The sequence below is a fragment of the Tachyglossus aculeatus genome, chromosome 21, assembly GCF_015852505.1.
Source record: "Tachyglossus aculeatus isolate mTacAcu1 chromosome 21, mTacAcu1.pri, whole genome shotgun sequence".
Classification (NCBI taxonomy): Eukaryota; Metazoa; Chordata; class Mammalia; order Monotremata; family Tachyglossidae; genus Tachyglossus; species Tachyglossus aculeatus.
This window is the reverse complement of record NC_052086.1, coordinates 37,544,156-37,560,842: the sequence shown is the minus strand read 5'-3', so window position 1 is coordinate 37,560,842 and position 16,687 is coordinate 37,544,156. Positions and strand designations below refer to the sequence as shown.

The 16,687-nt window shown below is 48.9% G+C and overlaps 1 protein-coding gene across 1 annotated transcript in view; it reads right to left on the bottom strand.

The window, feature by feature from the left end:
• Positions 1-16,687, bottom strand: part of POLE (DNA polymerase epsilon, catalytic subunit) — a 156,562-nt gene that overhangs the window by 37,822 nt on the left and 102,053 nt on the right. The window contains exons 34-39 of the mRNA XM_038762449.1: positions 13,052-13,205; positions 12,842-12,948; positions 8,976-9,152; positions 7,526-7,749; positions 6,811-7,031; positions 1,646-1,850 (exon numbers count right to left, since the gene is read on the bottom strand). Of these exons, the coding sequence (XP_038618377.1) occupies positions 1,646-1,850; positions 6,811-7,031; positions 7,526-7,749; positions 8,976-9,152; positions 12,842-12,948; positions 13,052-13,205 (1,088 nt within the window). The remainder of the gene's footprint in view (positions 1-1,645; positions 1,851-6,810; positions 7,032-7,525; positions 7,750-8,975; positions 9,153-12,841; positions 12,949-13,051; positions 13,206-16,687) is intronic.

Sequence of the window (16,687 nt, the reverse complement as noted above, 5' to 3'; positions counted from 1 at the left end):
TGGCAGAGCCGGGATTTAATAATAATAATAATAATAATAATGGTATTTGTTAAGCACTTACTACGTGCAAAGCACTGTTCTAAGCGCTGGGGAGTTTACAAGGTGATCAGGTTGTCCCACGAGGGGCTCACAGTCTTAATCCCCATTTTACAGATGAGGGAACTGAGGCCCAGAGAAGAGAAGCAACTTGCCCCAAGTCACACAGCTGACAAAAGGTGGAGCCGGAATTTGAACCCATGACCTCTGACTCCAAAGCCCGGGCTCTTTCCGCTGAGCCACGCTGCTTCTATTGAGCGCTTACTGTGTACAGAGCGCGGCTCAGTGGAAAGAGCCCGGGCTTGGGAGTCAGAGGTCATGGGTTCAAATCCCGGCTCCACCCCTGGTTGCCTGTGTGACCTTGGGCAAGTCGCTTCACTTCTCTGTGCCTCAATTACCTCACCTGGAAAATGGGGATAAAGACTGTGAGCCCCTCGTGGGACAATCTCATCACCTTGTATCCTCCCCAGCGCTTAGAACAGTGCTTTGCACATAGTAAGCGCTTAACAAATGCCATCATTATTATTCTTATTATTACTAAGCGCTTGGAAAGTACGATTCAGCAACAGAGACAATCTCTGCCCACAACGTGCTGACTGGAGATGAGGTTCTGTTTAGACTGTAAGCTCGCTATGGGCAGGGATTGTATCTATCATCTCTATTGTTCTATATGTTTGTACGTATTTATTACTCTATTTATTTATTTTACTTGTACATATCTATCTATTTATTTTATTTCGTTAGTATGTTTGGTTTTGTTCTCTGCCTCCCCCTTTTAGACTGTGAGCCCGCTGTTGGGTAGGGACCGTCTCTAGATGTTGCCAAATTGGACTTCCCAAGCGCTTAGTCCAGTGCTCTGCACACAGTAAGTGCTCAATAAATATGATTGAATGAAGGGTTTTTCCTGAACTCCCGCCATTCATTCATTCATTCAATCGTACTTATTGAGTGCTTACTGTGTGCAGAGCACTGTAATAATAATAATGATGGCATTTATTAATCAATCAATCAATTGTATTTATTGAGCGCTTCCTGTGTGCAGAACACTGTACTGAGCGCTTGGGAAGTACAAGTTGGCAACATCTAGAGACAGTCCCTACCCAATAGTGGGCTCACAGTCTAAAAGGGGGAAAGCGCTTACTATGTGCAAAGCACAGTTCTAAGCGCTGGGGAGGTGACACGGTGATCAGGTTGTCCCACGGGGTGGGGGGCTCCCAGTCTTAATCCCCATTTTCCAGATGAGGTCACTGAGGCCCAGAGAAGTGAAGTGACTGGCCCGGAGTCACCCAGCTGGCAACTGGCAGAGCCGGGATTTTAACCCATGACCCCATTTTCCAGATGAGGCAACCGAGGCCCAGAGAAGTGAAATGACTCGCCCAGAGTCACCCAGCTGGCAATTGGCAGAGCCGGGATTTGAATCCATGACCCCGTTTTCCAGATGAGGTAACCGAGGCCCAGAGAAGTGAAGTGACTGGCCCGGAGTCACCCAGCTGGCAATTGGCAGAGGCGGGATTTGACCCCGTGACCCCCGACTCCAAAACCCGGGCTCCTTCCCCGGAGCCACTGAGCTGCTTCTGAGCGCTTGGGGAGTCGAAGCGGGCGACGGTACCTGAAGGTGTTGGAGCAGAGGGCAGTGTCGTCGTAGCTGGCCGGGCCGCCGGCCGCCTGGTGCCCGGTGACCATGTCCTCCAGAGAGGCCTGCTGGATCACGTCGAAGCTGATGCCCAGGCTGGAGGCTCCCTCCAGGTCGTTCACGTGGTGCGACTGCAGGAGGGTGTTGACGGCCAGATTCTGGATGTCCAGCTCCAAACACACTGCAAAAAACACCACCCGGCTTTACGCCGGCGGCCACCTGCGGCTCCGGGGCGACCGCAGGGCCCTCCGCCGCACCACCGAGCGGGGACAGCTCCACGGCCTTCGGGCTCAACCGAGGGGAGAGCCCAACGGCCATTCGTTCATTCTATTCCTACATATTTATTCTATTTAATAATAATAATAATAATGGCATTTATTAAGCGCTTACTATGTGCAAAGTGCTCACCTTAAGTATCTGCCTCCCCCTCCAGACTGTAAGTTCACCGTGGGTAGGGATTATGTCCATTTATTGCTATCGTCTACTCTCCCAAGTGCTTAGTACAGTGCTTTGCGCACTGCAATTGCTCAATAATTACGGCTGAATGAATGAATGAATGTTGAGCCCTTACTGTGGCAGAGCTCCGTACTGAGCGGTTGGGAGAGTTCAGTGCAATTCTGGGAATGAGGCCTTCCCAGACTGAGCCCCTTCCTTCCTCTCCCCCTCGTTCCCCTCTCCATCCCCCCCATCTTACCTCCTTCCCTTCCCCACAGCACCTGTATATATGGATATATGTTTGTACGGATTTATTACTCTATTTATTTATTTTACTTGTACATATCTATTCTATTTATTTTATTTTGTATGTTTGGTTTTGTCCTCTATCTCCCTCTTTTAGACTGTGAGCCCACTGTTGGGTAGGGTAGCCCCTTCCTTCCTCTCCCCCTCGTCCCCCTCTCCATCCCCCCCATCTTACCTCCTTCCCTTCCCCACAGCACCTGTATATATGTTTGTACATATTTATTACTCTATTTATTTATTTATTTTATTTGTACATATCTATTCTATTTATTTTATTTTGTTAGTATGTTTGGTTTTGTTCTCTGTCTCCCCCTTTTAGACTGTGAGCCCACTGTTGGGTAGGGACCGTCTCTATATGTTGCCAATTTGTACTTCCCAAGCGCTTAGTACAGTGCTCTGCACATAGTAAGCACTCAATAAATACGATTGATGATGATGACGATGACTGTCTCTATATGTTGCCAACTTGTACTTCCCAAGCGCTTAGTACAGTGCTCTGCACACAGTAAGCGCTCAATAAATACGATTGATGATGCAAAGCACTACTCTAAGCGCTGGAGAGGTTACAAGATGATCAGGTTGTCCCACGCGGGGGCTCACAGTCTTCACCCCCATTTTACAGATGAGGTAACTGAGGCCCAGAGAAGTGAAGTGACTTGCCCAAAGTCACACAGCTAATTGGCGGAGCTGGGATTTGAACCCATGACCTCCGACTCCAAAGCCTGTGCTCTTTCCCACTGAGCCACGCTGCTTCTCTTTATTTTATTAATCAATCAATTGTGTTTATTGAGCGCTTACTGTGTGCAGAGCACTGGACTAAGCGCTTGGGAAGTCCAAGTTGGCAACGTATAGAGACGGTCCCTACCCAACAGTGGGCTCACAATCAATCGTATTTACTGAGCCCTTACTGTGTGCAGAGCACTGGACTAAGCGCTTGGGAAGTCCAAGTTGGCAACATAGAGAGACGGTCCCTACCCAATGTGAAGCAGCGTGGCTCAGTGGAAAGAGCCCGGGCTTTGGAGTCAGAGGTCATGGGTTCGAATCCCAGCCCTGCCACTTGTCAGCTGGGTGACTCTGGGCAAGTCACTTCACTTCTCTGAGCCTCGGTTCCCTCATCTGGAAAATGGGGATGAAGACTGTGACCCCTCCGTGGGACAACCTGATCACCTTGCAACCTTCCCAGTGCTTAGAACAGTGCTTTGCACATAGTAAGCGCTTAATAAATGCCATCATTATTATTATTATTACATCCAAATGGCTCAGTGGATAGAGCACGGGCTTTGGAGTCAGAGGTCATGGGTTCAAATCCCAGCCCCGCCACTTGTCAGCTGTGTGACTTTGGGCAGGTCACTTCACTTCTCTGTGCTTCAGTTACCTCATCTGTAAAATGGGGATGAAGACTGTGAACCCTCCGTGGGACAACCTGATCACCTTGTAACCTCCCCAGCGCTTAGAACCGTGCTTTGCACATAGTAAGCGCTTAATAAATGCCATCATTATCTTTATTATTATATCCAAATCTATACCTCTGCTACTTCCCCTATCTTTCTATTTCACGTCTGCCTCCTCTCTAGACCATAAGCTCCTTGAGGGCAGGGATCACGTCCACCAACTCTATCGCACTGAACTCTCCCAACCGCTCAGTACGGAGCTCTGCCACAGTAAGGGCTCAACATTCATTCATTCATTCAGCCGTAATTATTGAGCAATTACGGTGCGCAAAGCACTGTACTAAGCGCTTGGGAGAGTAGACTACAGCAATAAATGGGCACATTCCCTACCCACGGTGAACTTACAATCTGGAGGGGGAGGCAGATACTTAATAAATTATGGCTATGTACGTAACTGCTGTGGGGCTGGGAGGACAGATCAATCAATCAATCAACCAATCGTATTTATTGAGTGCTTACTGTGTGCAGGGCACTGTACTAAGCGCTTGGGAAGTTCAAGTTGGCAACATATAGAGACGGTCCCAACCCAACAGTGGGCTTACAGTCTGGGTTCAAATCCCGGCTCTGCCAATTGTCAGCTGTGTGACTTTGGACAAGTCACTTCATCAATCAATCAATCAATCGTATTTATTGAGCGCTTACTGTGTGCAGAGCACTGTACTAAGCGCTTGGGAAGTACAAGTAGGCATCATATAGAGACAGTCCCTACCCAACAGTGGGCTCACAGTCTAGAAGGGGGAGACATAAGCACTTGGGAAGTCCAAGTTGGCAACATATAGAGACGGTCCCTTACCTTCTCTAGGTCTCAGTTCCCTCATCTGTAAAATGGGGATTAATCAATCAATCAATCAATCGTATTTATTGAGCGCTTACTGTGTGCAGAGCACTGGACTAAGCGCTTGGGAAGTACAAGTTGGCAACAAATAGAGACAGTCCCTACCCAACAGTGGGCTCAGTCTATAAGGGAGAGACAGACAACAAAATCAAACATACTAACAAAATAAAGATTAAGACTGTGAGCCCACTGTGGGACAACCTGATCACCTTGTAACCTCTCCAGTGCTTAGAACAGTGCTTTGCACATAGTAGGCGCTCAATAAATGCCGCTATTATTATTATTATTCTTATTATAGAAGGCTTACAGTCTAGAAGATCACTGATTGATTGACTGCAATATAGCACATCCCTTCTGCTCCTGACCCAGGGCTTCAACGCCAAGGGCAGAAACTCATTTCCGAGGCCCCAAACCCACATCTCCCACTGATCACCTTGTAACCTCTCCAGCGCTTAGAACAGTGCTTTGCACATAGTAGGCGCTTAATAAATGCCATCATTATGATTATTATTATTATTATAGAAGGCTTACAGTCTAGAAGATCACTGATTGATTGACTGCAATACAGCACATCCCTTCTGCTCCTGACCCAGGGCTTCAACGCCAAGGGCAGAAACTCATTTCCGAGGCCCCAAACCCACATCTCCCACTGATCACCTTGTAACCTCTCCAGCGCTTAGAACAGTGCTTTGCACATAGTAGGCGCTTAATAAATGCCATCATTATGATTATTATTATTATTATAGAAGGCTTACAGTCTAGAAGATCACTGATTGATTGACTGCAATACAGCACATCCCTTCTGCTCCTGACCCAGGGCTTCAACGCCAAGGGCAGAAACTCATTTCTGAGGCCCCAAACCCACATTTCCCACTGATCACCTTGTAACCTCTCCAGCGCTTAGAACAGTGCTTTGCACATAGTAGGCGCTTAATAAATGCCATCATTATGATTATTATTATTATTATAGAAGGCTTACAGTCTAGAAGATCACTGATTGATTGCCTGCAATATAGCACATCCCTTCTGCTCCTGACCCAGGGCTTCAGCGCCAAGGGCAGAAATTCATTTCTGAGGCCCCAAATCCACAATTCCCACTGAGCTTTTCCCTGCCGGAGCGGACCAGGACACCTGGATCCGGCGGCCAACCGGAGCGTTGGCTCCTCGGAGTGGCCGTCGAGTTGCCTTCCCCTCCTGGAAGCCGTGCTTTAGAGAAGCAGCGTGGCTCAGTGGGAATCAATCGATCAATCAATCGTATTTATTGAGCGCTTACTGTGTGCAGAGCACTGGACTAAGCGCTTGGGAAGTCCAAGCTGGCAACATATAGAGATGGTCCCTACCCAATAGTGGGCTCACAGTCTAGAAGGGGGAGACAGAGAACAAAACCAAACATATTAACAAAATAAAATAAATAGAATAGATATGTACAAGTAAAATAAATAAATAGAGTAATAAATACATACAAACATATATACATATATACAGGTGCTGTGGGGAAGGGAAGGAGGTAAGATGGGGGGATGGAGAGGGGGATGAGGGGGAGCCCGGGCTTTGGAGTCAGAGGTCATGGGTTCTAATCCCGGCTCCGCCACTTGTCAGCTGGGTGACTTTGGGCCAGTCACTTCCCTTCTCTGTGTCTCAGTTCCCTCATCTGTAAAATGGGGATGAAGACTGTGAGCCCCACGTGGGACAACCTCATCTCCTCGTGTTCCCCCCAGCGCTTAGAACAGTGCTTTGCACATAGTAAGCGCTTAACAAATACCAACATTATTATTATTATTATTCTCAGTTCCCTCATCTGTAAAATGGGGGTGAAGACTGTGAGCCCCCCGCGGGACAACCTTCTAGGCTGTGAGCCCGCTGTTGGGTAGGAGCCATCTCTATATGTTGCCAACTTGGACTTCCCAAGCGCTTAGCGTTCTGCACACAGTAAGCGCTCGATAAATACGACTGGATGAATGAACCTGATCACCCTGTAACCTCCCCAGCGCTTAGAACAGAGCTTTGCACAGAGTAAGCGCTTAATAAATGCCATCATCATCATCATCATCCTGGATCGGCCGCCCCCCGGGGCCCAAGAGTCCGCCGGCCACCGCTCCGCTCCCTCTCCCGACCTGTGGAGTAGCAGCCGGAATTGTTGATCTCCACCGACGCCTTGTCATCAAACTCCATGACGAGGCGGTTGTCGTCCGCCTCCTTCCCGCCGAGGTCGGGGCGGGACGTCGGCGAGAACCACAGCAAGTGATTGTGGCGCCGAAGGTGGCGCGAGAAGAACAGATCGGAGCCAAAGGTGGAGATGTCGTCGGGGAGATTCCCAATGGGAATGTGAAAGTACCTGTCGGGGGAGGGAGGTTAAAGGTCGCAGAGAGGATGCCCTGGCCGAGCATCCCAAAGCCCTGCGTCCGGGTTGCAGTGTGCTCTGGTGGCGTGGGTTTGAATCCTGCTTCTGATGGACCGGGGTAATCCTGCCTCCGCCACACAGAGAAGCGGCGTGGCTTAATCAATCAATCAATCGTATTTATTGAACGCTTACTGTGTGCAGAGCACTGGACTAAGCGCTTGGGAAGTCCAAGTTGGCAACATCTAGAGACGGTCCCTACCCAACAGTGGGCTCACAGTCGAGAAGGAGGAGAATGTGTCGGTGTTAGAACAGTGCTTGGCACATAGTAAGCGCTTAATAAATGCCATTATTATGATTCTTGTGATTTGTTCACACCGCTCCCTCGGGGCAGGGAGGCCGGCTGAGAACGAGGGCTCCCCGCCTACCTCCGGGGAGGCCCCGCTCGGCCCAGAGCAGGGCCAGGCGGCGTCCCCTCGCCGCCCCCTCACCTGCTCATCTCGAAAGCCTGGGCCAGGCAGGTGTCCAGGTTGAGGTAACGGCGGATCATGCGGCGGGCTCCTTGGCGCTGCCAGTCCAGGACCCCGTAGTTGATGTCGTCGGCCACGCAGACGGGCACCAGCGGGAACTCCTCGAAGACCGGCATGCCGCCGGCCAGCCGCTTCGGCTCCCAGTTGGACTGCACCGCGATGAGGGTGGGGCCCCGGCGTTCTTCCTGGCGGCGGGGAGGAAGGACGCTGGGTTGCGAGGCTCCAAGCCGTCACCAAAACCTGCCGGTCTCAGCTCCGCAACATTGCCAAGCTCCGCCCTTTCCTCTCCATCCATACCGCTCCCCTGCTCGTTCAAGCTCTCATCCTATCCCGTCTGGACTACTGCATCAGCCTTCTCTCTGATCTCCCATCCTCGTGTCTCTCCCCACTTCAATCCATACTTCATGCCGCTGCCCGGATTATCTTTGTCCAGAAACGCTCTGGGCATATTACTCCCCTCCTCAAAAATCTCCAGTGGCTACCAATCAATCTGCGCATCAGGCAGAAACTCCTCCCCCTGGGCTTCAAGGCTGTCCATCCATCCCCTCTCCCTCTCCTACCTCCCCTCCCTTCTCTCCTTCTCCAGCCCAGCCCGCACCCTCTGTTCCTCTGCCACTAATCTCCTCAGCGTACCTCGTTCTCGCCCGCCCCGCCATCGACCCCCGGCCCATGTCCTCCCCCCGGGCCTGGAATGCCCCCAATCCCTCTGCCTATCCGCCGAGCTAGCTCTCTTCCTCCCTTCAAGGCCCTACTGAGAGCTCACCTCCTCCAGGAGGCCTTCCCAGACTGAGCCCCTTCCTTCCTCTCCCCCTCGTCCCCCTCTCCATCCCCCCATCTTACCTCCTTCCCTTCCCCACAGCACCTGTATATATGTTTGTACATATTTATTACTCTATTTATTTATTTTACTTGTCCATATCTATTCTATTTACTTTATTTTGTTAGTATGTTTGGTTTTGTCTCCCCCTTTTAGACTGTGAGCCCACTGTTGGGTAGGGACTGTTTCTATATGTTGCCAATTTGTACTTCCCAAGCGCTTAGTACAGTGCTCGGCACACAGAGAGCGCTCAATAAATACAATTGATTGACTGATTATTGTACTGTACTATCATCTCTATTGTTCTATATGTTTGTACATATTTATCACTCTATTTATTTATTTTACTTGTACATATCTATTCTATTTATTTTATTTTGTTAGTATGTTTGGTTTTGTCTCCCCCCTTTTAGACTGTGAGCCCACTGTTGGGTAGGGACTGTCTCTCTATGTTGCCAACTCGTACTTCCCAAGCTCTTAGTACAGTGCCCTGCACACAGTAAGCGCTCAATAAATACGATTGATGATGATGATGACGAGACCGGGGTGCGGAGCGGGGGGTCCCCAGGAAGGCCCCGGGGCGACGGGCCTCACCTTATAGCCGAGGAGCAGCCGCTGGATGGCTCGGTAGATGGTCTTGGCGTCGGTCTCCGCTCGCACCTCGAAGATGTGCCTGTCCGGGGGCAGCAGGTCGGACCCCAGCTTTCCCAGCAGGAGACTGCGCTCCGCCGAGTACATGCTGTTCAGGTTCGGCATCTGGTTACTGCGAACCTGCCGCCAACACGGCCTGTCAGCTCGCCCCGCCTCGGGCCCGCGGAGGCGCGGGCCCGAGGGGAACTGGCAGGCCACAGCCACAGAGCCCGGCCTTGGGCGTCGGAGGATCTGCGTTCGACTCTTTTAGACTGTGAGCCCACTGTTGGGTAGGGACTGTCTCTATATGTTGCCAACTTGGACTTCCCAAGCGCTTAGTACGGTGCTCTGCACACGGTAAGTGCTCAATAAATACGATTGATTGATTGAATCCCCCTCCTCCCCCTCTCCTCCCCCCCCGCCTTACCTCCTTCCCTTCCCCACAGCACCTGTATATATGTATAGATGTTTGTACGGATTTATTACTCTATTTTACTTGTACATATCTATTCTATTTATTTTACTTTGTTAATATGTTTGGTTTTGTTCTGTCTCCCCCTTCTAGACTGTGACCCCACTGTTGGGTAGGGACCATCTCTATATGTTGCCAACTTGGAGTTCCCAAGCGCTTAGTACAGTGCTTTGCACACAGTAAGCGCTCAATAAATACGATTGATTGATTGAATCCCCCTCCTCCCCCTCACCTCCTTCCCTTCCCCACAGCACCTGTATATATGTATAGATGTTTGTACGGATTTATTACTCCATTTATTTTACTTGTACATATCTATTCTATTTATTTTACTTTGTTAATATGTTTGGTTTTGTTCTCTGTCTCCCCCTTCTAGACTGTGAGCCCACTGTTGGGTAGGGACTGTCTCTATATGTTGCCAACTTGGACTTCCCCAGCGCTTAGTACGGTGGTCTGCACACAGTAAGCGCTCAATAAATACGATTGATTGATTGATTGATTGAATCCCCCTCCTCCCCCTCTCCACCCCCCCGCCTTACCTCCTTCCCTTCCCCACAGCACCTGTATATACGTATAGATGTTTGTATGGATTTATTACTCCATTTATTTTACTTGTACATATCTATTCTATTTATTTTATTTTGTTAATATGTTTGGTTTTGTTCTCTGTCTCCCCCTTCTAGACTGTGAGCCCACTGTTGGGTAGGGACTGTCTCTATATGTTGCCAACTTGGACTTCCCAAGCGCTTAGTACAGTGCTCTGCACACAGTAAGCGCTCAATAAATACGATTGATTGATTGAATCCCCCTCCTCCCCCTCTCCACCACCCCCCGCCTTACCTCCTTCCCTTCCCCAAAGCAACTGTATATATGGATAGCTGTTTGTACGGATTTATTACTCCATTTATTTTACTTGTACATATCTATTCTATTTATTTTATTTTGTTAATATGTCTGGTTTTGTTGTCTGTCTCCCCCTTCTAGCCTGTGAGCCCACTGTTGGGTAGGGACTGTCTCTATATGTTGCCAACTTGGACTTCCCAAGCGCTTAGTACGGTGGTCTGCACACAGTAAGCGCTCAATAAATACAATTGATTGATTGATTGAATCCCCCTCCTCCCCCTCCCCATCCCCGCTGCCTTACCTCCTTCCCTTCCCCACAGCACCCGTATATATGTATAGATGTTTGTACGGATTTATTACTCTATTGATTTTACTTGTACATATCTATTCTATTTATTTTATTTTGTTAATATGTTTTGTTTTGTTGCCTGTCTCCCCCTGCTAGCCTGTGAGCCCGCTGTTGGGTAGGGACCGTCTCTCTATGTTGCCAACTTGAACTTCCCAAGTGCTTAGTCCAGTGCTCTGCACACAGTAAGCGCTCAATAAATACGATTGAATGAATGAGTGGCGGAGCCGGGATTGGAGCCTTTTGACTGCCAGGCCCATGCTCTTGTGGGTTCCAATCCCGGCTCCGCCACTCGTCAGCTGTGTGACTTTGGGCAAGTCACTTCACTTCTCTGGGCCTCAGTTCCCTCATCTGTAAAACGGGGCTTTTGAGCCCTATGTGGGACAACCTGATCACCTTGTACCCTCCGCAGCACTTAGAACAGTGCTTTGCACATAGTAAGCGCTTAACAAATGCCATCATCATTATTATCATTAAAATGGGGATTAAGACTGTGAGCCCCACGTAAGACAACCTGATGACCTTGTATCTACCCCAGCGTTTAGTACAGTGTTTGGCACATAGTAAGTGCTTAACAAAGTGCTCCCTTCCAAGCCCTGCTGAGAGCTCACCTCCTCCAGGAGGCCTTCCCACACTGAGCCCCTCCTTCCTAGCCCCTCCTTCCTCTCCCCCTCCCCATCCCCCCACCTTACCTCCTTCTCCTCCCCACAGCACCTGTGAATATGTTTGTACGTATTTATTACTCTATTTATTTTACTTGTATATATTTATTCTATTTATTTTATTTTGTTACTATGTTTTGTTTTGTTCTCTGTCTCCCCCTTCATTCATTCATTCATTCAATCGTATTTATTGAGCGCTTACTTTGTGCGGAGCACTGTACTAAGCGCTTGGGAAGTCCAAGTTGGCAACATCTAGAGCCGGTCCCTACCCAACAGCGGGCTCACAGTCTAGAAGGGGGAGGCAGACAACAAAACAAAACATATTAACAAAATAAAATAAATAGAATAAATATGTACAAGTAAAATAAATAGAGTAATAAATACGTACAAACACATATACATATATACAGGCCACCTCATATATACATACACACATATGCACATACATACATATATGCACACACACATATACATACATACATATATACGTTTTAGACTGTGAGCCCACTGTTGGGTAGGGACTGTCTCTATATGTTGCCAACTTGTACTTCCCAAGCGCTTAGTCCAGTGCTCTGCACACAGTAAGCGCTCAATAAATACAATTGATGATGATGATACATACATATATACACATACAGACCTATATACACATACACACATATATACATATACATGCACATATACATATACACGCACACATACACACACATATGCACACATACACACACGCACACACACACATATGCACACACACATGCACATATACACACATATGCATATACACACATATATACATATACACACACATAGACATATATGCACACAGACATATACACACACATAGACATACGCACACATAGACATATACACACATATAGACATATACGCACATGTAGACATATACAGACATACATACATATACATGCACATATACATATACACGCACACATACATATACACACATATGCACACATACACACACGCACACATATGCACACACATGCACATATACACACATATGCATATACACACATATATACATATACACACATAGACATATACGCACACAGACATATACGCACACATAGACATATATGCACATATAGACATATACACACATATAGACATATACGCACATACAGACATATACACACATATATACATGTGTGTATATATACATGCATATATACAGTTACCTCATCTGTAAAATGGGGATTAAGACTGAGCCCCACATGAGACGACGACATGATCACCTTGTATCCCTCCCAGCGCCTAGAACAGTGCTCTACACATAGTAAGCGCCCAGCAAACGCCATCATCATTATTATCAATCAATCAACCGTATCTATTGAGCGCTTACCGTGTGCAGAGCACCGGACTAGGCGCTCGGGAAGTCCAAGTTGGCAACGTCTAGAGACGGCCCCCACCCAACAGCGGGCTCACGGGCTAGAATCCCCAGGCCGCCCCTCTCCCCGGGGCGGCCTCGGGGGCCCCGCCGGCCCCTTACCGTGTCCAGCACGAACACGGAGGCTTTGCGCTGGGAAGGGACGAAGAGGCCGAAGAGCGCCTTGCTGCCCTGCGAGTGGTGGTACAGGTAGATGTGCCGGATGCTCCCTGCGGGGAGGAGGGGGGGACACAGGAGAACAAGGCGTCAGGCCGTGGGGCCCGCGGGCGGGTCGGGCCCCGTCGGTCCCGCGGGGCCGCCTCGGCTCCTTACCCGGCTCCAGGTAGCTGAACTGAGCCAAGGAGCGCATCTCCAAGTGCTCCAGCTCGAAGATGTCGGCTTCCCGGCCCGGGGCTTGCTTCGCCAGCTGCCTGTTGACCGTGCAGACGCAGCCCAGTTGGACCAGGGCCCGTTGCAGCAGGGGCACCTGAGGGAGAGGCCAAGCCATCAGCTAGCTATCGATCAATCAATCAATCGATCGTATGTACATATTTATTACTCTATTTATTTACTTATTTATTTATTTTGCTTGGACGTTTCTATCCTATTTATTTTATTTTGTTGGTATGTTTGGTTCGGTTCTCTGTCTCCCCCCTTTTAGACTGTGAGCCCACTGTGGGGTAGGGACCGTCTCTATGTGTTGCCAATTTGTACTCCCCAAGCGCTTAGTACAGTGCTCTGCACATAGTAAGCGCTCAATAAATACGATTGATTGATCGATTGATAGTGTGTGCAGAGCACTGGACTAAGCGCTTGGGAAGTCCAAGTTGGCAACAACTAGGGACGGTCCCTACCCAACAGCGGGCTCGCAGTCTAAAAGAGTTCTCAGCAGGGCAGGAAAACACAGCTCACCACTCAATCAATCAATCAATCAATCGTATTTATTGAGCGCTTACTGTGTGCAGAGCACCGGACTAAGCGCTTGGGAAGTCCAAGTTGGCAACATCTAGGGACGGTGCCTACCCAACAGCGGGCTCGCAGTCTAAAAGAGCTCTCGGCAGGGCAGGAAAACACAGCTCACCCCCCCCACCAGCTTACAACTCAATCAATCAATCAATCAATCGTGTTTATTGAGTGCTTACTGTGTGCAGAGCACTGGACTAAGCGCTTGGGAAGTCCAAGTCGGCAACATCTAGAGACGGTCCCTACCCAACAGCGGGCTCGCAGTCTAAAAGAGCTCTCAGCAGGGCAGGAAAACACAGCTCACCCCCCCCACCAGCTCACAACTCAATCAATCAATCAATCAATCGTATTTATTGAGCGCTTACTGTGTGCAGAGCACTGGACTAAGCGCTTGGGAAGTACAAGTCGGCAACACAGAGAGACGGTCCCTACCCAACAGCGGGCTCACAGTCTAGAGAAGTAGCATGGCTCGGTGGAAAAGGGCAGCGCCAGGCCCTCGGCTCTGGGCTCAACCCTCCAGCGGAAAATAGGAATAAGAACGATAATAATAATAGTAGTAATAATAATAATAATAATGATGGTATTTGTCAAGCGCTTACAATGTGCAAAGCACTGTTCTAAGCGCTGGGGAGGTTACAATAATAATAATAATGATGGTATTTGTTAAGCGCTTACTATGTGCCAAGCACTGTTCTAAGCGCTGGGGAGGTTACAGGGTGATTAAGTTGTCCCACGGGGGGGCTCACAGTTTTAATCCCCATTTTACAGATGAGGGAACTGAGGCACAGAGAAGGGACGTGACTTGCCCAAAGTCACACGGCTGACAGTTGGCAGAGCCGGGATTTAATAATAATAATAATAATGATGATGGCATTTGTTAAGCGCTTACTATGTGCCAAGCACTGTTCTAAGCGCTGGGGAGGTTACAGGGTGATTAAGTTGTCCCACGGGGGGCTCACAGTTTTAATCCCCATTTTACAGATGAGGGAACTGAGGCACAGAGAAGGGACGTGACTTGCCCAAAGTCACACGGCTGACAGTTGGCAGAGCCGGGATTTAATAATAATAATAATAATGATGGCATTTGTTAAGCGCTTACTATGTGCCAAGCACTGTTCTAAGCGCTGGGGAGGTTACAGGGTAATTAAGTTGTCCCATGGGGGGCTCACAGTTTTAATCCCCATTTTACAGATGAGGTAACAGGCACAGAGAAGTGAAGTGACTTGTCCAAAGTCACACAGCTGACAGTTGGCAGAGCCGGGATTTAATAATAACAATGATGGCATTTGTTAAGCGCTTACTACGTGCAAAGCACTGTTCTAAGCGCTGGGGAGGTTACAAGGTAATCAGGTTGTCCCACAGGGGGCTCCCAGTCTTCATCCCCATTTTCCAGATGAGGGAACTGAGGCCCAGAGAAGTGAAGTGACTTGCCCAAAGTCACACAGCTGACAGTTGGCGGAGCTGGGATTTGAACCCATGACCTCTGACTCCCAAGCCCGGGCTCTTTCCACTGAGCCACGCTGCTTCTCATAATAATAATGATAACGATAATTGCGTTTGTTAAGCACTTACTATGTGCCGGGCACTGTACTAAGATCTGGGGTAGATACAAGACAATCGGGTCGGACACGGTCTCTGTCCCCATCGGGCTCCCAGTCTCAATCTCCATTTCACAGATCAATCAATCAATCAATCGTATTTATTGAGCGCTTACTGTGTGCAGAGCACTGGACTAAGCACTTGGGAAGTACAAGTTGGCAACATCTAGAGACAGTCCGTACCTAAATGAGGCACGGAGAATGTAAGTGACTTGCCCAAGGTCACACATTCTCCCAGCGTGGCTCAGTGGAAAGAGCCCGGGCTTTGGAGTCCGAGGTCATGGGTTCAAACCCTGGCTCCGCCAACTGTCAGCTGTGTGACTTTGGGCAAGTCACTTCACTTCTCTGGGCCTCAGTTCCCTCATCTGTAAAATGGGGATGAAGACTGTGAGCCCCACGGGGGACAACCTGACCACCTTATATCTCCCCAGCACTTTGCACATAGTAAGTGCTTAATAAATGCCATTATTATTATTATTATTATTATTCTAGACTGTGAGGCCGTTGTTGGGTAGGGACTGTCTCTATATAATGATGGCATTTATTAAGCGCTTACTATGTGCAAAGCACTGTTCTAAGCACTGGCACTGTTCTAAGCTCTATATGTTACCGACTTGTACTTCCCAAGCGCTCAGTCCAGTGCTCTGCACACAGTAAGCGCTCAATAAATACGATTGAATGAATGAAAGAGGCGGAGACAGCATTAGAACCCAGGTCCTCCGGACTCTCCGGCCCTTCTTCTAGCCACTGGGCCACGTGAGGTGGGCAGAAAACTTTAAAGAGAACATCCTAGAGAAGTACACCCAGGGGCACAGATGCGGATTCGTCCAGAGAAGCGGCGTGGCTCAGTTGGGAGTCAGAGGTTGTGGGTTCTAATCTCGCCTCCGCCACTTGTCAGCTGGGTGACTCTGGGCAAGTCACTTCACTTCTCGGTGCCTCAGTGACCTCATCTGGAAAAGGGGGACTGAGGCCGTTGAGCCCTACGTGGGACAACCCTGTATCTCCCCCCAGCACTTAAAACATTCATTCATTCAATGAATGAACCTCCCTGTATCTGACTTGTATCTCCCTTAGAACATTCATTCATTCATTCAGTCGTATTTATTGAGCGCTTACTGTGTGCAGAGCGCTGTATTAAGTGCTTGGGAAGTACAAGTTGGCAACATACAGAGAAGCAGCGTGGCTCAGTGGGAAGAGCATGGGCTTTGGAGTCAGAATCCCGGCTCCAGCACATGTCTGCTGTGTGACCTTGGGCAAGTCACTTCTCTGGGCCTCAGTTACCTCATCTGTAAAATGGGGAGGAAGGCGGTGAGCCCCACGTGGGACAACTTGATCACCTTCTATCCCCCCCAGTGCTTAGAACAGTGCTTTGCACATAGTAAGCGCTAAACAAATGCCCTCATCATCA